A 22,133-nucleotide genomic window follows, 5' to 3' on the forward strand; every position below is an offset into this window, starting at 1 on the left:
CTTGGTGGGAGTGGAGGGGAGATGGCCTTGGGTGTGTGCGTGTGAGCAATTCTCTGTGCTTAGGCTGCACACTATGTAAAACAAGGAGATGATTAATAAAGTTGGTAATACAAAAAACGATCACACATTTCTACCGTCTATACATTTGTATATGATTTTATATCTGTCTACGATAATTTGGCATTGTTACATACATCATTAAATATTGGATGACTATATTTTAGCAATGTCGCACGGTAGTAGCTGAATAACACATGAGGTAGCATTAGGTTTGATGGTGTACTCAGAAGCATGGAAGCAATACATTCAGAGACGATAATACATTTTCATTCTGGCTTATACATTTAAACGTGTCCCTTTATGCACATACACACACACACACGCACATCCTTGCAGTAATGCTCCGTTTGCCTTCCTTTGTACTTAGCAGCATTCGATAGTTAACCCTAGGCGGTCAGTATCACTTTCTTTCCATTACACATGGTACCGTATATGAGCTAAGACCATGCTTGTTTTACCAAAACTTATGAATTAGTTCTTTCTTAAACATGAGTGTTTATATTTGATATAGCAACTTTTGTAAACCATCAGGCATTGGAGTGTGTTTAAACATCGACAAGGGTTCCTACAAAGTGGGTATTGACATCATATATTTTTACATGTTACTGGTTAGATGCAGGGTCCAGGCCTGTTCTGTTAGGATGGTTTTCTGTTATTTTCCAGACTTGATCCGCGAGTCAGGTCACTTCGGGGACAGTGATGTACTGCGGAAGGTAAATGATACAGTGTTTGTTCTGATACTTGTTCGTGTCTGGTTGCTCGTGAGAACGGGCTCTCAGCGGATCTGCCATGGAGCGGAGGCGCCAGGGGAAGGGCACGGCTCTCTGTAAGTGGGGGCCAAGCTGCAGCATTCGCAGGCAGGCTGTCTCGTTGGGTCTCAGGTTGTCAGTATCTAAAATGGAGTCCTGATGCTTTCCAAAATGGTGTCCATGGTACAGTATGATCAGTCCTGTGTGTCGATCAGTAGTCACCCCGTCACCTGGGCCCTGCTGACAGGGGGGCCCCTGACGAGCCACGAATCTCACATGGTGGGGTCATGCAGGGGAGGGACCTATCCTCCCATACACTTAGTATAGGGCAAGTTAGGCTTTACTGCATCCTGACATTTTCAAAAAATAAAGCTTTCAATTAGAAAGTTGAATCTGTTGTCTGTGTCTTACTTCATGATGCCTTTACATTATACAATTGTGACCCTTGAGTGAGGAAGTCCAGTTAAGCAATAACTGGAACCTTAGTAATCATTTGGTAAAGATTGGGGTCAGTCTACACTAAAAACTAAAGTCTGGTTTGCACTCTCTCTCAAAAACATTGGACCCTGGGCAAGTGCCAAAATTCTTACATTTCTCTTTATCAGCTTCAGTTCACGCTGCTCTTCGCATTCAGACAGGCCAATAGCACACTCTGCGTCTGTCCGTCCGTCCCTCTCGGTATGGTTTTTTTGTATCAGGACAGCTCTCCACTCTATGGGCGGTCATTACAAGTTGGGTGGTCATGTTACATTCAATGGTATTTCCCAGCGCCTCTCTATATCTCAAACTCAACATTCTTATGCTTCTTCATCTCTTTTTCCCAATGCTCAATGCTCTTTGAAATGCAGTCTGTCTGTAGTAAAACCTCCTTTATATCCTTTATATCTGATATGTTCCTTTCTCACTCTCTGTCTCATGACCTAATTACCCTTACTGAAACCTGGATCTCTCCTTCTGACTCTGCTTCCCTTGCTGCCCTTCGTGACCCAGCCTGCACCTTCACTCAGTTTCCCTGCCTCAATGGAAGTGGTGGTGGTGTGGGACTGTTCTCATCATCCAAACGTTCCACCTACTCCCCTATCTCAGATACACTATCTTCACTGTCACTGCCCCCTATGGTGTTCATATGACCTCTATCGGCATACCTGGTCCTGTTAGGCAGAATCATATGCAGTACCCATTAGGAACACCACACACAATTAAGACTACCCAGGTAGCCCAAGGGGTACCATCATGCTTTTTGAGGGTCCTACACCTCTTAATGTACTGGGAAGGGGTCTTATCAAATCTAGCAATTAAAGCTAGCTTTGCACACTCATAATCCATTCTATCCACCTCCACCAACTCCATCACAACATCAGATGCAACAGTGGGAAGCCTAGGGAAAAGCCAAGGAAGAAACTGATTCCCTGTAATGTATTGAATCCCATGGTTATATACAAACATTGCCAACCAATCCAAAATATCAAGCTTAGCCTCATACATACCAACAATTTCTTAAGGCATACGGGTTCTCTTAGGACTGGAAGACCTAGAAGACTCTGGGAGAGAAGCATTTTCAATACACAATTTCTTCATTTCTAGTGCTTGATTCAACTCCATTTCTCTGAGCTTAAGTTCTTGATACTTTTGTTCAGTTTGAGCATTAATACTTTTGAATTCCAATTCAAGCCTTATCTTTTCTAGAGCAATGAATTCAGGACTGAGTGTAGGACCTGGTGGGGTCCCAGTGGACAAAGGTTGAGGTGGCTGAGCAGGTAGAGGAACAGTAAGGCCTACATTGTGAGACAAATCTGCCTCATCTAACCCATCCATAATAACTGAAACATTTTCATCCTCATCATTTTCCACATTTGCTGGAGGGTCAGGTATTTCAGACCCACTCTCCAGACTTTGTTTCTCCAGCAACCTTTCAATTAATTTTGCCTTCAACAGAGAGATTCCTTTCTCTACACAGATTTTTCAGATAATCTACAGTGTAACTAAGGAGGGTCCCCTGACTGTAGATTTACATTTCAGACATGATTCAAATTTGCTTTTTTAGTGATGTTTAGCCTTTTGGTTAGTTGATCCAAGGCAATAGCAGCACTCTAAGTGTCACCACTGTACACCAGTGTTAGGCAGAATCATATGCAGTACCCTTTGGGAACACCACACACAATTAAGACTACAAGTGCAAGTACAAATTCACCTTTGGTACAAGCCTGTACTACACTGTAAAGTGGTAGCGATGGCTGAGCAGCCAGACTTATCTCAAGAGTTAAGTGAGCAGTATCAGAAGTTACAAAAAGGACAGCAATTGCTATGGTTCAAGCAAACACTGACTCAAAGTTTCTTAGTAAAAGAATATACATTTATTTACACATTCTTTTGTAAAACAGTTCACTAACTAAAGCAGCAGAAAAATCACAATATTAATATACTACACAACACCCAATCAATTCTGGACAGTATAAACTCAAAATGAAGTGTGAGCAAAATGGCAATCCAGCCATTTAAAAAGGGAGGTAAATACAAGGTTATACAAAATCAAACAGCACCAACAAGTAAGTAGGCAGGGCAATCTAGAAAAGGCTTACTACAATGAGGATTCAAATCAATAGGCCTGGGCCAATGTTAATTGTTCAGAGTCTTTGCAGAGGATCACACAGTTCAGAGTAGTTCGCGGTTAAGTCTTTGCCAAGAGTTCGAATCAAAGTTGGTTGAAGGAAAAGTTATTTAAAAGAGTATAGAAGGACAAGCCCTCGGATTGGCGAAAGATTTAAAACACTTTCACCGCGGTCGGACGTAACGAATAACCGGGTTTGAACAGTACCTTAGAAGAAGAAGAATGCTGTAGCTGAGGCAGAAGTTCCTGGCAGATCCTGCAGGCTCACAGTTCCTGAAGCGACTGTCGGACTGACACAAAGGAGGAAGACTGGAGGGTCCTGCACTGCCCAGGGAAGAAACCAGCAGCAGAGCAAAGCAACAATAAAAAGGTGTGCTCCTTAAAACACAAACAGGGTCCGGTCCATCTGGCAATCCGGTTCACTGGAGCGGTGCACAGCAAATTCGACCAGGTTTAGGGAGGCCTTGCTTGGTTTTTGGCAAACTGGTTGGTCCCACCAGCTCAAGGGAAGAAGATTCCTTGCAGATCTTCTCTGTCTGTGAATTTTAGGAGATTTGGACATGCAGCAGGGCTTCACGGGGAGGTTCAGTAGTTGCAGCAGTCCGCTTCCTTCAGCTTCTCTTCGGTTCTCTCGATCCAGTGGCGAATCTGCCTTCCAAGTCTCAGAGACCTGCTTTTTATGCAGTTTTCCCCCATTCACACAGCCTGGCTGTCAATCACACAGCAGTGTGGCTGTCCTGGCAGGACAGTTACCTAGCCAATCAAACAAGAGCGTGACTTGGGTCTCAAAGGAGACCATGTGCATGGGGCCTAAAAGCCCTTCCTCACATCCTGTCTACCTAGACTCTCATGCGCCTAAGGAGGGCTTCTGTGCAAAAGCCCGCCAAAGTACGGCAAACAAAGGAACCAAACCTGGTTTGGTACGCAGAGTAAAACACGAGAAAGACCTTTACAAAAAGAAATGGCGAATAAACCCAGCTGGAACCAAATAAAAGCAAATGGGGTCCAGCGGATTAAAGTTCGAGGCTACTAACATAGCCTAAAACAGTACCAAGGCTATTTTCATCGACCGCGGTAGGAAAAATATGGTAAATACCACTGCCACCAGCCAAATCTTAAAGAAAGGGGAACAAAATAATGTTCCATGAGAGACAGACAAAAAGGGATAACTATTAACCCTTTCCAGTACTCCATGTAAGATAGTTTGTACTGGGTCTGTGAAATTAAAAAGACTAATAAAGTCAATGGCAACCTTACATGTTCTGGGAGACAGTAGTCAGTTCCAGAAAATGGAGTTTAAAGTGGGAAGTCTGAAAAAGACAACTCTGTGTCACTGCAATAAAGGTGCTGTGTGACACACAGTAAAAAAGATGATGCCTATGGAGTAGGTGAGGCTCCACAGTATATGAACACAAAAATATTAAACCCAGTCAGAGAGACTCAAAAGCCAAGAACGCAGAGGAAGAGACGTTTTCAAAGGGAAGAAAATCAACCTGAGACTTGGAACAGTCCCCTAGACGCATTGTATAGCCTAATCCGAAAGATAGCCAGAAACTATCTAAAGTTGATATACGGAGGCTGGGGAAGCCTATTCAGAAGAAAGGGAGTCATTCTCCTGGGCTTTTATTGTTTTTTGTCTTAATGGTAGGGTCAGTGTAGTTTAGTTTGGTACGGAGGACAGACTGTTTACTGGGGACATTACACTTGACGACGAGCACCCTAGTTAGTTCCCTTAGGCAGGGAAACCCTTTGATTGGGGATACTTACGCCTTTTTACTTATTATTTCAATAAAAGCTCACCAGGAATGATTGCTAAATAAATATATACATAAATAGTGCCAGATTTACTGTCAACCCAGTTCAGGGCCGGGAGGTATATTTGCTTCCAGGGGTCTTCCGAGGGAATACTACCGACGGTAAATAAGGCAGGTCTTCAGTCTGAAAATCCACCTCTTTTTACCTCTGTGTCAAGAGTTGGAGGTAAAAATACCAAAATGCCTACAAAATGTGAGCCCCCTCCCGCCATGTTATCCATTTAATGCATTAAAAAAATGCACATTATTGGTACAAACCACTACTGTATATTATCCCTGGCCACCTTAAATATTAGACAAAATACTTCACAGGTCACCACTGACAGAGGTGGTATTTCTGAAATACTGCATGTGGTATACCAAAAATACCACCTCTGCAAGATGTAAATTCTGAATAGGGCAGATTTTCAGAAATACCGCTGGCGGAAGTGGTAATTTTGCTCTGACTGTACTTCAGCCTGAAAAATCCACACAACTCATAATGACCCCTAATGACCCCCTAATTACTGTAAATTCACTTGTATGAGTGTTGTGAAGGCTACCTCCACATTCTTGCTATTGTTCCTATGCTATCCCAGGGTTTGTTTCCCCATTGCCCCTTTTATCCCTACCTGCATTCTCAAACTTATGTTCCCTATGTTCACTAGTGACCGATTTAACCTCAATTTGTTAAAGCTCTTTCACAGAGGGGAAAATAAGTGTTTCTTTCTTATTTAGTTACTTAAGAATGTTCATAAAACAGGATCCCAATATAATTTGCCAGTATTAATGCTACTGACCTGAAAATGCATGTCGACACAATAATTCTGTAGGCAGAATGTATTACTGTTTTATTGTTTGCAAACGTGCACTAGTCAGTCCCTTTCTACAGAGCCCTTCCCTGTAGTTCACCATCTGTTATTTTATTCATTGTTTGTTCACTCATAAATTCTCCCCTGAACCTTGGTCAGCCTTTCCAGGGTGATATGCTCCCAATCTAATTCATCCTATAAATGTCACTGGCAGGCTTCTCCCTGCTTTGCTATTCTTATCCTAAAAGGGCTAGATGTTTATTCTGAAGGGCCTCATTACACGTAGTGTGGTAAGGGTTTACCGGTACCGGTAAGGGCACTGGTACCGGTAAACCCTTACCGCCTTACTACGAGGTCCCTTTGCGGGTTGGTACTTTAACGCCTGCTTTTTAGCAGGTTTAAAAACCAACCCGCAAAGGGACCAGGGTGCTAATTACGGTACCGCAATTTGCGGCACCGTAATTAGCGCCTTCCCCATTCCCATAGAGCCCTATGGGGCAAAAATGGGAATGGAGAAGGGCAATGGGGGAAGGGGGAATTACTGCCCCGCCAACCTTGGAATAGGGCGGTAATTCCCCTTTCCTCCACGGCGGTGCCGGTATTTTACCGGCATGGACCAAGGTGCTAATAGCACCTTGGTCCACCGCCTACCGTGCAATGAGGCCCTATAGTTTCTGGAACTGCCCAGACTGATTTGGGACTGGAAGTAACCACTGTAGTATGTTAAGGCACAGTTCTATTCTGTTTCTAATTTAAGGCCTATTATACCGCGATAAAAGTTCCGTTTTCTATTCTGGGAAGGGTTATTTAAACTTTCATAACTCCTTACTGCATGACGCATTTTTTGCAGCCTAGGAAATCATGTGTGTAGTGTGCATCTTTCCTGTTACGCTATTGTATGGCCTTATTCCCATGCGAGTGCTGCATGATCCAGGCGAAATACCTCCCAATGTGTGATCATTTACATATACATTTTTAATATCTGTCATTTTACTCAAGGCGGTTTTTGAATGGATAGATGCCACGATTTGACACAATAATCCTGAGTATTAATACATGCAAGGTTCCTGCAATAAAATGTCAGCACAGATAGATGACGAACAGTGTTTGCCATAATCGCTGGTTTGCTGCCAATCGTTGTGCTTATCCTGTAGTGAAAGTGTCAGCGAGTACATGATCTTATTTCATCAGTTATTTTCAGAGCAACATACGGGCATCATGCTGTTCTGGAAGAAACCCAACATGTGCCCCTACCGTTGGGATTGAATCTGGAATGCGTATTATGGAGACCTTCATGTAAATTCACAGGATGCTGTTGGCACACAAACATGTCTGTTTGTGTTACATGTGGGAAACGATATGTTATGTGTATCCTCATATATGCTGCTACCTACAGGCTCAGTCGTCATCTTTTCAAGGTTAAAGGATCAAAGCCTGCACTCAAAATTTCAACCTGAGATGTTAAAATTCGCATTACATACATAGCCCCAGAATATCTTTTTTCTACTATTATAGGTATGTTATCTCATGTAGATGTAGTCACAGAGTACACATGCATTAATAATAGCAAGGGAAAATGTGCAACATGTCTACAGCTTAAACAATGGCCTTCATATTGCATGACTGCTTTGCGTACCAGGTATACGTATTTATGCAAAATATGGATGATGTTCTCATATATGTTGTGCTTTTGAACAGTGATATGTGTTCAATGAAAAATGTCTCAGATACTCTTTTTCTGCTTTCTTTTATCTCGTAGTAAATCCTTTCCACTGTTCAATCGATGTGTTCCTCAAAACCCCGATTGCTATTCCCGCTTTGCTTCTGTTCTGATAAATGTGGTCAATGAAGTTGATGTTTTTCATCGGATTTTGAGTGGTATAATGGCGGGCCGAGAAACCGTCATCGGACTCAGCGGCCTGGCAGTAGGTAATGTTACAAATCCTCGCTTATGTGTATTTTTTATTTAAGTGTATTTTTTTTTTTATTAATTGTTTTGAAATATTAAGGATTGTTTTGAAAATCTAAAAGTTGTTTGATTTTATTTCATATCTGTTGTTTTTATAAAGGATAAATGTTGTTTACTTTTGTAATTGTGTTCATTTTTATCACTATATACAGCAGCTGTTAGAGATTTGCCCATTCTTAGTATGATCATATATAAGAATTTAAAATGCAAGGGGACACACGTTGAACAAGGCAGCAATCATGCCAATTAATTATAATTCTTAATTGAATTGAAATGCAGACAGTGGTGCCATTTTACCACAAATGCCATCAGGGTAGTTCGTGGTAGTGACTTCACATGCCCATCTCCACCTGATGACCTCACGGAAAGTAAAAGTGTACAACCTGTAGCCCTGATGACAGGCCATTGTAATTCTTTATTGAAAGATTCATCTTAATTGTACACTTGAGCAAATGTAGTGCCTGTTATCAGGCACAAATAGCCAACAATAAGAAGTAGTAAAAATCATACTACATGGGGTGCAATACCAATTTAGAGGTATACCTGTCGTCTCATGGTCTTGTAGACACTTATAGGGCTAAAAGGGAATTTCAACCTGTAATAAGTCCAAAAAGGTATGAATGACATTTGGCAAAGGCGTACAGTACTTGCTGGTAAAACCCCAAAATACTTCTAAAAAGGTGCACCCCTTAAAAATGCAGCGCTCAAGTCATACATGCAAGAGATTCTTAAATATCATTTTTAGCATGCTGTCACAGATAGCATGGAAACACTCAGTCTTTGAGAAAGTGCAAGGATTTTATTTTTCTTTGAAGGGCCTAGGGTCGTCACTCTTTCTTGTTTCCCTTGGTATTCCACTACCCAACCCAGGCGTCCGTAAACCCTGGGTAGTGCCACTGAATGGTAACCCTCTACTAATTTCAAGCTTCTGCTAATGATGCTTCCCTAAATGCAAGGTATCCAAACTCCCTCAGGAACTTTCTAGCTTTCCCTACTCTAACCAGAGGTTAGTGTTCTGAAGGGAGTTTGTATAGTGCCTTGCACTCGCTCTGTGGTCTTCAGACTACTTCAGTCATGCCCACACACCTCTTCTCCTCTACACTTACTACTGCTCCTTTCTGGCTTACTCCTCTCACCAATTCTCTGTGCCTCCGATGACTCACTCATTATACCCACGCCTCCACCCTTTGATGTTACCACTACTCCCTCTCCTTCCCACAACTCTCCTTTACTACTAATCTTTTCCTCCCAACACTACTTCTCTCCTCCTCCAACTACTGCTCTCCTCCTCCCACCCCAATACACAAGCCTCCCATTTCATCTGGTATCATTCAGTTCGCATTCACTCCTTCCACAAATTTTGATTCACCTGACGCCCAAACACGCGCACTCACACTTCAGAACCACTTTCATTCTTCAGCCAATACCTTACCTGCTGTACAAATCTCCCACACGAGCCGCTGCTGCCTCCTTCCTCCTGCTGGCTTCTTGGTCCACCTCCACCGCTAACCTCTCAGCACTCTGGATGTCTTTGTTGTTTCGTGCCGTTGGTACGTTGGGTTAGCAGAAGATCTTGGCGTTCAGGGTTTCTCTTCTCTTCTCTTTCGTTTCCATCTTGGCGCAATCTGCAATTGATAGAAAACTCTGGCAATCATTTGTTCTTAGGGACAAGGAAGGAGAGAAGTATCTGAAAATCTAACATGCTGGCACAGCAGGGCAGGGAACAAGCATTAGGTCCCTTTTGGCTGTGATTGTCCTCAGGGCTTATGACTGCCTCTGAATTTCTCCCTGCACCACCCCTAGTCCCCCCTGGAAGAATGGCTTCTAACCCTTCTGAGCGGGATGCAGAACTCCCAGGCTGCCTCGTCATAGCAGACCAGGTGAAGAAAAACACTTGCTGCTGTAAAGAGGCAGCTGGGGTGAAGCTCCTCAGCCTGTCCCCTGCAGTGCGATGAGGGAGCTGGCCAGGAAGAGCGGAAGGCCCCAGGAGTGGCGGTGATGATGGCCGCATCCCTGTTGCAATGAGGACGCGGACTGACTTACAGATGGTGCCCAGGTGCAGAGGTGAACGAGGAGGCATCCCCATGTAAACACGGATGGCTCATGACATGGATTTGGTGCCGTGGGGTGTGGTGGTGATGCAGGTGGGTTGAAATAAACAGGGCCACCCAGAAGTATGTACAGTGGTCGCGTGGTGCATGGGTGTGGGCCCCCAGCCTGCAGTTCCACCCTGAAGATTAAAAAAGGCTGTGGGTCACAGAGATAATGAGGATGAGCCCCACTCAGGAAGGGGACCATCCATGAAAATAATAGAAGCGTAGGCCACGCATGGTGATAATTGGTTGCCCCATGTGGTGGACGGGCCACCCAGGATAAAGACCAGTGGGGGAAAGGCTCAAATGTCGTCAGGGGACAGTGAGGTTTGCACAGCCACAGAAGCTGCCCAAAAGGGACTGCACTACAGGTACTGTGAAGCGGGTGACTGACTGCAGCAGTCTTTCCCCCATTGTGAAATAATGTTTTATATGTTTATATTGCTATATGGTGTATCTCATTGTTGGTGTTTATGTATTGTAAGGGATCAAGAGTAGGACTTGGTCACAGTGGCATGTGAGTATAAACTGTTGATTATACACTTTTATTTATCACTAAATAATAAGTGGGTTGGGAGAAATCCTATCTATCCCTAATTCTAAGTGGGATTTCCCTGCCTCAATGAAACTAAGGAATGTCTGTGTCAGTGTCATGATCACCTCCAGAGTTGCAGTTGGGATCAGGTATTCAGGGCAGGAAGGAGTACTGGTGTAGATCAGTGGGGGCTTGATGGGTATTAGCATGGCAAACCCGGCGTACTCACATTCTTTAGAACCAAAGTTACAATGGTGTCCCATAGAGATCCAATGGTTTACCATTTCCTTTAAGGTGGCCGCCCCACAGGTCACTGAGTAAGTAGCTATTGAGAACTAGTAGTTGGGCATGGAGGACTATAAAAGTCCCACCCCCGCAGTAACACGCACTCCGCGTTAGTTCCGCTGACAGAGGTGTAACGCTACTGGCGCTCAGCTCACAGACCTGTAAGACAATACAAAAAGTCATGTTATGAACTTGTTAAGTTAACAGAAGTACCACAGATATCAGTTTTCAGCGTACCTGACAAGAGTTTTCTGCAGCAGCAGTCCTCCGACAGGTGACTTCATTCTCCGTAGTTCTGCATTTCAGTCAGCAATCTTCTTCCACAGCCACGACTTCATCGTGAAATCTTCCGACCTCGGAAAACCTGCAAAGACAAGATACAATAGCTAATGAAATAACTTTTAAGACATTGTAGCGAGTGAAAGTAAAACTACGCGTTTACGTACCTGAAGCTCCGATGAGCTCTTATAAGCATTCCAAAGCCTTTCCTCACTGAGAAGGTACCATAGCTTGGTAACAAAGGCACGAAGAGTTGCGCGCCTCTCCCAATTACGTGCGCTATACTTACCTCGCATAGAAGGCAACATAGCATGGTAACAAAGGCACGTAGAGGTGCGCGTCTTTTCCAAACTTCGCGTGCATACTTACTTCAAGTGAAGGCTTCATGTTTTTTCTTCAGCAACGCCCGTGCTCTTCAAGTGAAACGTTTCTCTTCAGTAAACCTGCAAAAGAGAGAGTTGTTAAATCTACATTAAGAGAGAGCTCTCTCACCATACAACCTTTTTTTTCTCTCAAAGACTTCAACACCCAACTGTCAAAAAACTAAAGGACCCTCCAAGAATCTAGACACTTACCTTCAGAGCTTTTTCAACTTTTTCCAACCTGAGTTCTTCTTGAGCCTCACCACCAACGCACCCCTGCATGAAAGCAGCATGGAAAGCTCCCTAATATCAAAACAGAGGTGAGGAGGAGAATGCGGCATATAGAAACATTAAGGGAGTCAGCTGGGTGGGAAAAGGGGTGAGCCATAGTATAGTAACCCCTCCTATTTTTTCTCTCTTTTGTGATGGGAAATTCCTGTTTAATCAGTATTGCCAGATCACCAGGTTCCCAAACCATTTACGCTCCTACAGGGACAAGGTAAGCGTTACAGTCAGGATGTTAAGCAAAAGAACGTCCTCCGTCTTGTGTCCAAAACTCTAAACTGACTCTTACACACTAAACTCAATATTAGTGTAAAAAGGGGATTTCTGTGAGCTAGGTACTTGTAGCTTTCTCTCAGAGTTGAAAACATAAAATTCTAAGGTGGCGAAAACAAAGGAATAAAGTCCACCAGGAAAGTGGTCTTCCCTTCCCCTAGATATCTTCTGGTAGTTTGATGTCACTTTATCAGAGTTCAAGTAGGAAGATTATTTCCTTGAGTCTCCTTTAAATACACAGTTGTTTTAAATATTCAATTAATCCCACTCTGTATCTCAATTAACCTTAAAGCGGAATGGTTCTTCCCTTTTCCTTTGACTGTTCCTCTTTTTACCTCTGGTGTACTCTCATGCCAAGAGAGTATCACTGATCCTTAAAAAGGTATTTGTTCTTACTGTTCAACAGTTTCAGGTTTACTTCTCTTCTCACTCCTGATTTACTCTCCTGGCAGGATATCACAGATCTGTTTATTGGGTGCGGGTCCCACACTCATACAATGCTTGGTTTACTCTCCTGCCAGGGCTTAATATCCTTTTATGGGTGTGAGTCTCAGACTCACTGTTTGCCTGGTTCACTATCCTGCCAGGGCTTTTCCCTTCTCTGCTCACTCTTTCTTTCATCCATGAAATAATGCTTTTCCAGTAATGGGTCATCGACCTTTTCTCAGCAAAGTTCTTATTTGTATCAACTCCTCTTTTCAAGCATTGGGTTACCGACCCTTTGTTCACACTGTTCATATTTGTTTCAACCTCTCTCTCCAAGTATTGGGTCACCAACCCTTTCTTAACACTGTTCGTATGTGTATCAATCGCCCGTTCCAAGATTTGGGTGACCATCCCTTGCTTAACACTGTTCATATTTGTACAAATCTCTCTCTCCAAGATTTGGGTCACCAACCCTTTTTTAACATTGTTCATATTTGTATAAATCTTTCTTTCCAAGATTTGGGTCACCGACCCTTTCTTAAAACTGTATTTGTATCTGTTCCTACAATTACTTTAATAGGGCTTTCTCGCACATTTAATGATATGCAACACTCGTTCTCAAGTGCTTCGGTAAGCCACTGACTCTCTCAGGTCTTACCGGGCATCTCTGTTGTTCCTTGCGCTCTTCCGTTTTCTTCTCCTTCGGGTTGCTGACTGGGGGTGGGTCCCGTTAGCTGTTTGTCTTCCGCTTTATCTTCCTTTGCTTATGGTGGCTCCAACTGCCTATAGAAATAAAGCGGTGAGCTTCTCTTGGCTCGGGCCTCTCTGCCCGCTGTTCTCGTCAGCCTCTGTGCTGCCTACCACAGTGTGCTCACCTCCGGCGTCACAACCAGCAAGCTGCATTCCGCTGCATTTTCTGCCTCTCACTCATATTCTGTTCAGCTGTGTGTGTTTTAAACTTCCCGGCTTTAGTTAACACTTTACAAAGACGAGAACACAGTGTTTGCTCACTGCTTCTGGTCATCTTTTTTGTGCCATCCCTCTTCCTCATATCGGTATTAGAAAACGGGGGGAGGTAAATAAGGTTATTGGTCAAGAAAACTTGATAATTCTTTATCTGCCTCACAATAAGCCATACAGGCATGTTGCAAAGGCACATGGGTGTCATTAAGAATACAATCTGAAGGTTTATTTTGATTCAATGTGTTCCTGCCTCTCTGGAGTTTGTCCTCCCCTACATGGTACTCCCACAGATAGCCACTCGCCGGGTCAGAATCAGGTGGCTTCTGCCTTTCTCTGGCCATGCAAGAGAAGCTTCCCTCCAGAGAATAAGTGACGATGTTGCTAGACTAGGTCACAGTCTAGTTTAGTTTAGTTTAGTTTATTTATTTGTATGGCGCATCAAGCTCGTAAGCATCTGGGCGCATTTCTTACAAAGAGGTTGCAGACAATGCAGTGACGTGAATGAAGATACACAGATTGCAAAAAATACAGAGAGAATGTACAGTATTTACATGAAGAGAATTACATAGTTGCAGGAGTATATTACTTACAAAGCGCAAAGTATATATTTGACTGAGATAGAAATTTACAGAATTTACAGGCAGATTGCATACTTAATGGCGTATATTTCTTAAAGATTAAGCAGTTTGCATCTGGGATTCTTGGGCAAGGAGCCAAGTTTTGGAAGTCCTCCTGAATGGGTGGTAGGCCTGTTCAGTTCTTAGAGGTAAGTGTAAGGTGTTCCATAATGTTTCCATAATTTGGCTGCAAGGACCAGGAAGCTACTCCCTCCAGCCTTTTGTAGCTTGAAGCAAGGGACCTTAAGGCAGTGTACCTGTGCCAATCTCATTGTGCGGTCTGAGGTATTGCGTGCAAAGTTCTTGGTCAGGTAACTTGGTGGTAGGTTGGCGAGACATTTGTGCGTAAGAGAAAGTGATTTGAAGGCGATCCTTTGCTTAACCGAAAGCCAATTCAGGTTGCGTCTTGCCTCAGATATATGTCGGGATCAGGAATATTGTTTTGCAGAAGTTGCAACTTTTTCAGGTTCAGTTGACTGGTTCCAAGGTAAAGTGCTTTTCAGTAATCTAGCTTGGAGAGTACTAGAGCTCTAGCTATGGAGATGCAGTTGGGTGTAGAAAGAAACGGTCTGCAGGCCGTAATTAACTTACAGGTGTATGCTGTAGCGGAGGCTGGCGCATTGACCTGTCTTGATAGGTTTAGAGATGAGTCGATGTAAATGCCCAGAGTTTTCACATCTTTGGAGACCTTAATCAAGTTACCATCTATATTGAATCAGTCAAATTGTTTTTCTAGTCTGTTGAGTTTGAGCTTAGAGCCTAAGCCTCACCATTGATCCAAAGACCATGTTTAGCCATTCAGGTTTGAATGATACTACAGATGTCATTAAGTACTTTGGCATCTGTGTCATAATCTCTGGTGACAGGTATGAGTATTTGGGTGTCATCTGCGTAATTAGTGTAGGTGACACCCAGAAGGTCAAGGTCATTGGAAAATGGCTTTGTAAATACATTGTATAGTGTTGGGGACGCACAGGAGCCTTGGGGAAGACCGCATGTGACTGGTGTAGGATTAGCTGAGGCTGATGGGGAAAAAACTCTCATTGATCTATTGTCGAGGAAGGACTGGATCCACGTGGTGGCATTATCAGAAAAGAGAGCTGCAGAAGTTAGGTGTGAGCAGGGGACCTTTGGTCTACTAGGTTGAACGCTGCCGACAGGTCTAATAGTAGCAGAAGGGCCAGTGTGCCTTTATCTTTTAACTCTTCAATTTGAGTTTTTAAGTCAATTACTGCTGTTTTGGTCCTGTGCCTTGGCCTGAAGCCTGTTTGCCTGCCTGAGGCCAAAGAGGTTGTTAGCTTCTAAGTGCTCTTGAATCTGCAGATAGGCTGCTCTGTCAATAATTTTGTTATAGAAATAGGACCGTGGTGATCGGTCTATAGTTCGTGGGGATATTAGGGTCAAGAGTTGGCTTCTTAAGTAACGGAAGGACCCATGCATCTTTAGGGTTGTTAGGCACTATACCTGTTTTGAAGGAAGTGTTGATTGGGGATGTGATGAAAGGCGCCAATTCTTTGGCTGCCTCCTTAATGATAGGCGCAGGGCAGATGTCTCCCTGTCATCTTGAAGGTTTTAATTTGGTAATTATTTCCTCTACTTTCTTAGTGGTTCGAGGAGCGAAGTTGAAGAGTTTCAGAGTTTTAGGGCGGGGCGTAGAGGTCGTCAGTTTGGCAGCCGTATCTGCGATCAGGAGTTTTTTGGACTCCATTTTATTTTGAAGCATAGGTATTTTATTCAGTAAAGCTAACTATATTAGTACACCAGGTGGTGTCTTTAATGCAAGTGACTAGCGGTGGTGCTGGGGATTCCAACTCTGAGTACATTAAAGAGTTATTTTGTGTTTGATTTATCTTGAACAATGCAGGTATTGTAAGTTTCTTTTTTCGCTTGTAGGATTGCTTCTTTGTAATTTAGGGAGGCTGTTAGAAAGTTTTTTTTTAAAATAACTTTATTGGTTTTAAACAATATAAACAAGGCACAATAAAATCAATAAGGCATCTCAATCATAGATCTAGTATTTCCCTCCCCTCCCTCTCTTCCCGCCCTCCCCCAAGACCACGGGCAGTTCATCAGTATCTTTCGTGTCAGTTTACGAGCCAGGGCTATCGCTTCTGTCGGAGGCGCTGTCCGACACTTTGGGATGAAGTAACGTTACTGTTAGCGCCACCCACCGTTGTAGTTCTTCGCTTGAGTCTAGTCTCTGTTCCTGAATTGCAGCTTCCCATGCTGCGGTCTCAGCAATTATCAATTTTCTGAGGTCCCCCCAAAACTGTTCTTCACTAGGGCTTTTTGGGCTTTTCCATCCCATGGCTATACGTCTTTTCGCTGTGACATGTATTGGGTCTTTGAGTCTGTTGAGAGGCTTGTTTTTTCTGCTGCGTCTGTAATTGCCCAAGATACATGCCACAGGCCTGTGGACTTCCACTTCAATGTCTGCCAGGGCAACTCTTTCTTTTATTATTTGTGTCCAGAAACCCTGTACGACTGGGCAGCCCCAGAACATATGAGTCATTCCAGCCTCGGGTTCGTGGCATTTGGAGCACACCTGGGTTCACGCTCCCCTGAACCTTGATATGACTTCCGGCGTGAGGTAGGCTCTGTTGTTGATGTACAATTGGATGAGTTGTAAACGGGCATTCCTTGACATTTTGTTGTGGTAGTGGGTTATCTTTTCCCATTCTTTGTCTTCAAATTCGAGGCCCAGTTCGCCTTCCCATTTCGCCTTGCATTTTAGCTTGTTCCTAGTAGTACCTTGCATCAAGGCCTTATAGAGTCGTGAAGTTTCGTGGCCACCCTCAGCAGCGTTTAACATAGTTTCTATGGTCCCAAGTTCCGTTGCAGGATTGGCGGCCCCAGGCCATCTGTCCTCTACGGCACGCATTACTGCTCTATGGAGCAAGTACTGTCCTGCAGGAAGCCCTGTGGCCTCACTGAGCTCGGTGAATATTAAGGTCTCCTGTTCTTGGAACAGGTCTCCCAACGTGGCCACACCGCAGGGCTCCCATTGGGCGCGCACTTCCAGATGTCCCCATGCGCGTTTTGCCGTGATTGCTGCTATGGGGAATTGCGGAGAGTATGGGTCTGCTGTTCTGACCATTTTGCAGGCCCGTTTCCAAAGCTGGATCCCCAACTTGGCTATGTGTGGGCAGTGTCGTGTGGTACTCTGAGTAGTAGACGGGGTAGAGCAGGTTGAAGGGTAGAGCAGGTTGAAGGAGTCGAGTGTCCACCGTACTCTCGTCAGCCATCCATCGCATCACATGCCTCAGCTGGCTAGCTAGGTAGTACAGTTCGAAGTTGGGAACTTTCAACCCTCCCCTCTCGTAAGGTCTTTGAAGCGTTTCCAGCGCCACCCTGTGCCTTCCACCCTGCCAGAGGAATCTCCTGCACACTTTATTTAGGTTCCTGAAGAATGAGGGGGGGGTGTTGAAAGGTACGTTAGTAAAGTTGTGCAAGAGGCGGGGGAGAGCGACCATTTTAAGGAGGCCTGCCCTTCCGGCTACTGAGAGCGGGAGTCTGCTCCAGAACTCCATCGATTTCTCGAGGCAGTCTTTGGCCCTAACCGTATTGAGAATGTGTTCAGTGTGTGGGCTCCGATGTATGGTGATTCCCAGGTATCTGAAGGATGTCTCTTGCCATTGGAGGGCCAAGGCGGGCAGGGACCCATATTCCTCGTTATGTAGTGCGGCGAGGGGATAGAGACAAGACTTGTCTTTATTGATTCGGATCCCCGTGCATTTGTGGAATCCGTCTAGGGTCTCGAGGATATAGGGCAGGAGGTGTTCGGGATTGTGTAAGTACAGTAATGTGTCATCAGCATACATGGAGATGAGGTGAGTCACTCCGTCTATTTCAATGCCTCCATCTCCATATTCCTGTCTAAGGTAGGCAGCGACAGGTTCAGTGGCGATGATATATAGCATGGGGGATAGTGGACATCCCTGCCAGGTGCCTCTACGGAGGGGCCACTTGCTGGCGTATGTGTTATTCATGCGCACCCTGGTGGTCGGATTGGTGTAGATCAGTTGGGTCCATTTCAGAAAGACTGGTCCTATCCCCATTTTTACCATGGTGGCATACCGCCATTTCCAGCGCACCAAGTCAAAAGCTTTGGTGGCATCTAATGATGCGACAGCGTATTTTTTAGGTCTAAGTTCAGTGCTATATATGACATGGTGTGACCTGCGCAGATTCTCGGTAATAGAGCGCCTCGGCACGTAACCCGTTTGATCTCGGTGGATTAATTGGGGAATTACTCTACGCAGTGTATTTGCTAGTAGGGCAGTCAAGATTTTACTGTCTACATTTAGCATGGAGAGAGGCCTGTATGAGCCACAGTCGGCTCTGTCCTTACCAGGTTTGAGTAGGGGGATGACCACGGCTTCGCTCATGGATTCGGGGAGGATACCGCATTCGTAGGCCTCATGAAACACTTGGGTCAGCCGGGGGGCCAGGGTCTCTTCATATGACTTGTAAAACTCCCCGGGGAGGCCATCCATGCCTGGGGTTTTTCTGGATGGTAGGGATCTAATAACAACCTTTATTTCATCCGGGGTAAGGGACTCGTCTAGGGCCTCCGCCGACTGTGAATCTAATTTGGGTAGCTCGATGATATCTAGGACATCTTCGATTTCAGTGTCAGTGGGGGGCGAGGTCTCAGACTAAAGGTTGCGATAAAAATCTGAGAAAACTGAGTTAATTTGATTTTGGGTATGTGCAGTGGTGCCGTCAGGCTTGAGTATATGGCAAATGTGGGCTCGGGGGGGTCTCCCTTTTATAGAGCCAAGCTAAGAGTTTGCCCGGTTTGTCTCCTAGGGCATGAGTTCTTTAGGTATGTTTGGCGTAGCTTAATTTGCCCAGGGATTCCCAGTGTGTTAGACAGGTTTGCTTGAGCTCCGTTATTTTCCACAGGTGTTCTGGGGATGAGTCGGCCCTGTTCTCCAGTTCCCCAACTTCCTTTCAGAACATTCCAACGAGGCTACGATGGATCTCTGGGCCCCCCCCCCCCATAGCTGCAATCATCTCTCCCCTCATAACCACCTTATACGCTTCTCATGCTGTGCTCACTTGGTTCTATGCTATTCAGGTTCCTCTGCCAGTATTCCTCGGTGCAGTCTTTTATATGCTCACGAAAAGCTGTTTCTAGTAGGGTCTCAGCTCTAAGCCTCCAGGTAGGCACTGGGGGTCTGGGTGGGGACACTTCCCAGGTGACCAACAGCAGAGAGTGGTCAGACAGCACTCTCAGCAGGTACTGTGCATCGCTGAACATGGCTTGCTGCTCTTGGCCTGCAAAGAAGTAATCTAGCCCAGTGTGAACAGAGTGAGGTGGGGAGTAGAAGGAGTATTCTCGTCGTTCAGGGTGTAATTCCCTCCATAAATCTCGGAGTAGTAGCTGATGAGTTAGTTTGGATAATATTTTAGCAGGAGAGGATGGATGAGTGTGTTTATTATCTGATCTATCCTTTAGGGGGTCTAGGGTGCAGTTGTGGTCACCCCCCCAAATTATGATGTTATCTCTATAAGGAGTAAGTCGTGGATACAGGGACTGGAAGAAAACTGTTGCATCATGGTTAGGTGCATAGGTGCTAATTAGGCATAGCTCACTGTTTTCAATGGTGCCATGTATGAGCGCCATCCTACCCACGTCATCTGTTTTGGTGCTTATTAGCCTGAAAGGAATGGTCGGATCCATCCATATTAAGACCTCCCTGGCGTAGGAGGAGTAAGAGGATCCTATCAGGGTACCGCGCCATGTCTTGGCTAGTGCTTCCAGTTTGTTCTGGGTTACGTGTGTCTCTTGGAGCATAGCAATACCGACCTTGCACCTTCTCAGGTATGTGAGGATGCGGCCTTGTTTAACAAAACTGTTCATACCCCTGACGTTCCAAGTCATAACCTTGATCCTGTCTGCCATGGGAATGAGGCGGTGTGGCGATGGCTCTTGGTGACATTTGTGGTTCGGCTGATGGCTCGCTGTACTTGTAATTTCTCTGTGGTCTTGGTGTTTCCCGATTTAGATTCCCAACTTTTCTGCCAACACCCCATTTCCCTCCTCCCGATAACTGTGAACTCCCACAAGACTTTGGTAACAACTCCCTGGTTCCCACCCCTCCCAAACTTTAAACTCCCCTGTAACAAAACATGTCCAGCAGGGTTGCCCCCGCTCTGACTACCCCGTTTCCGCTCTATGTGACCTAGTGGTCTCTTGGTGCCCTACGGGCAGGTTATATACCCAAACTACTTCTGGGGGAAGAAGAGGTCTCTTCAGCTGCTGTCTTGTTGGGAGCAGTCCGTCTTCAGCGTAGCTCCTGTTAGGATCTATCTTGCTGTTCCAATTGTGTATTCTGTTTCTTTGGTGTGAGCGTGCCCTATTTCTGGGTTCAAGGTAGGCTCTTAGGTTATGGTTTGCTGTGGTTTACGTACACTCACTTCGGGGTCTGGGAGCTGCTCTCTGTCCATCCACTTGCAGGCTTCTGCCGGCATATCAAACAGGTGCACTTTGTTGTTATGCAGTACTTTCAATCTTGCAGGATATAAGAGCATATAGCGCAATCCTGCTTTTTTCAGTCTTGCTTTGCTGTGGATGTATTGAGCTCTTTTCATCTGGACCTGGAAGGTGTAGTCGGGGTATATAGCTATCTTACCCCCATCTCTTTGTATGGTGCCGCCTGATCTCGAGAAGGCTAGGATGGTTTCCCTGTCCTTGTAATTGAGAACTTTAGCTATTATTGGCCTGGGCGGGGTTCCTGGGGGTGGCCGTTTGGTGAGAGATCGATGCGCTCTCTCGATGGTGAAGCCTTGTGAAAGTTTCCGAGCCCCAATTTCTTGCAATAGAAGATCTTCTATATAGTTTGTTGGGTCATTTCCTTCAATTCCTTCTGGCAGGCCTAGAATTCTGATGTTTTTTCGGCGCGCCCGCCCTTCAGCCTCGTCTTCTAGGTTTTTATCTTTCTGTGCCAGTACATCAACATCCTTCAGGAGCTGCGTTTTGGTCTCGACGTTCTCACGGACCTGGATTTCGAGTGCTTCGGTTCTGCCTGCTATGGAGCGGACATCTTGTCGCAGTAGGTTCAAGTCTATTGCCACTGCATCAATTTTGCGTTCCATTGTCGTCTGGAGCGTTTTGATGGCTTCTAGTAGCTGTGAATTCGCTGGTTCTACTGGTAAATCCGGGGTCCCGGTCCGTGCAGTCGTGGCGCCAGTAGTGTTGGTGTCTGGCCTTGCCGATCCTCCGGCTGTGTAGGTCTCCATGGTGGTCTGTTTCTGTTTGCCTCGGCTAGTCTATGAGTTCGCAGGGGTCTGTAGCAGCCGTGGACCTGGCTGGGCCATCCAGGCCTAACCCCTCCCGCCGGCTCCTCACCTTATATCTCCTCGGGTCTCGCGTGCCACCCCGCTTCATTGTTTCTTCACTCCTCCGTCCCGGTCTCTGTCTGCAGGGCCCCGCGCCTCATGCGTGCGCGCTGCGGGCGGTTCGCCCTGGGGCTCCTCCGTTAGGGGGCTGCTGCGCCACCGCCGACGGTGCAAGTCAGATCGGGCGCCGCTGTCGCTGGCAAGGGGGAGGGTTCAGTGTCTGGCCTCGCGTCCTTGTATTTAGGCCAGGCAGCGGTCAGGTCCCAGGTGCAGTTCTGTCAGCTGGCTCCTGGATCGGGTTCCGGATCCTGCCTATGCTCCACGGCCCTTCCGAGTGTTGATAGTGGAGTCGGATGGGTCGGGGATCAACTTTCGTTTTCATTTTCGCATCCCGGCGCCATTTTCTTCCTTCGCCCAGTCTTCCGCGACTCGGTCCCCAGCCTCTACGAAGAGTCGCCGCTGAACCGAACTTCGGGTAGCGTTGCTTGGCGTGTTCAGTTGCAGCTGAGTTAGCTTCACATCTCTCGGGCTGCTCAAAAAACAGGATGTTACAGCAATATTAAGAGCGTATCTTGCAGAGCTTGCTGAGGAGGCGACCGTCTTACATGGCGGTTAAGCCACGCCACCTCCTGTTAGAAAGTTATCTTTGTTAGTGGCGGTTGGAGGACTCTTCGAGA

At 45.5% G+C, this 22,133-nt stretch overlaps 1 protein-coding gene across 1 annotated transcript in view; it reads left to right on the top strand.

Annotated features, from left to right (window-relative positions):
* SLC44A3 (solute carrier family 44 member 3) overlaps positions 1-22,133 on the top strand; it is an 826,819-nt gene that overhangs the window by 350,363 nt on the left and 454,323 nt on the right. Inside the window, exon 6 of the mRNA XM_069641271.1 lies at positions 7,782-7,951. Coding sequence (XP_069497372.1) covers positions 7,782-7,951 — 170 coding nt within the window. The remainder of the gene's footprint in view (positions 1-7,781; positions 7,952-22,133) is intronic.

This window comes from Ambystoma mexicanum, chromosome 1q (genome assembly GCF_040938575.1).
Source record: "Ambystoma mexicanum isolate Mex_15411 chromosome 1q, UKY_AmexF1_1, whole genome shotgun sequence".
Taxonomy (NCBI): Eukaryota; Metazoa; Chordata; class Amphibia; order Caudata; family Ambystomatidae; genus Ambystoma; species Ambystoma mexicanum.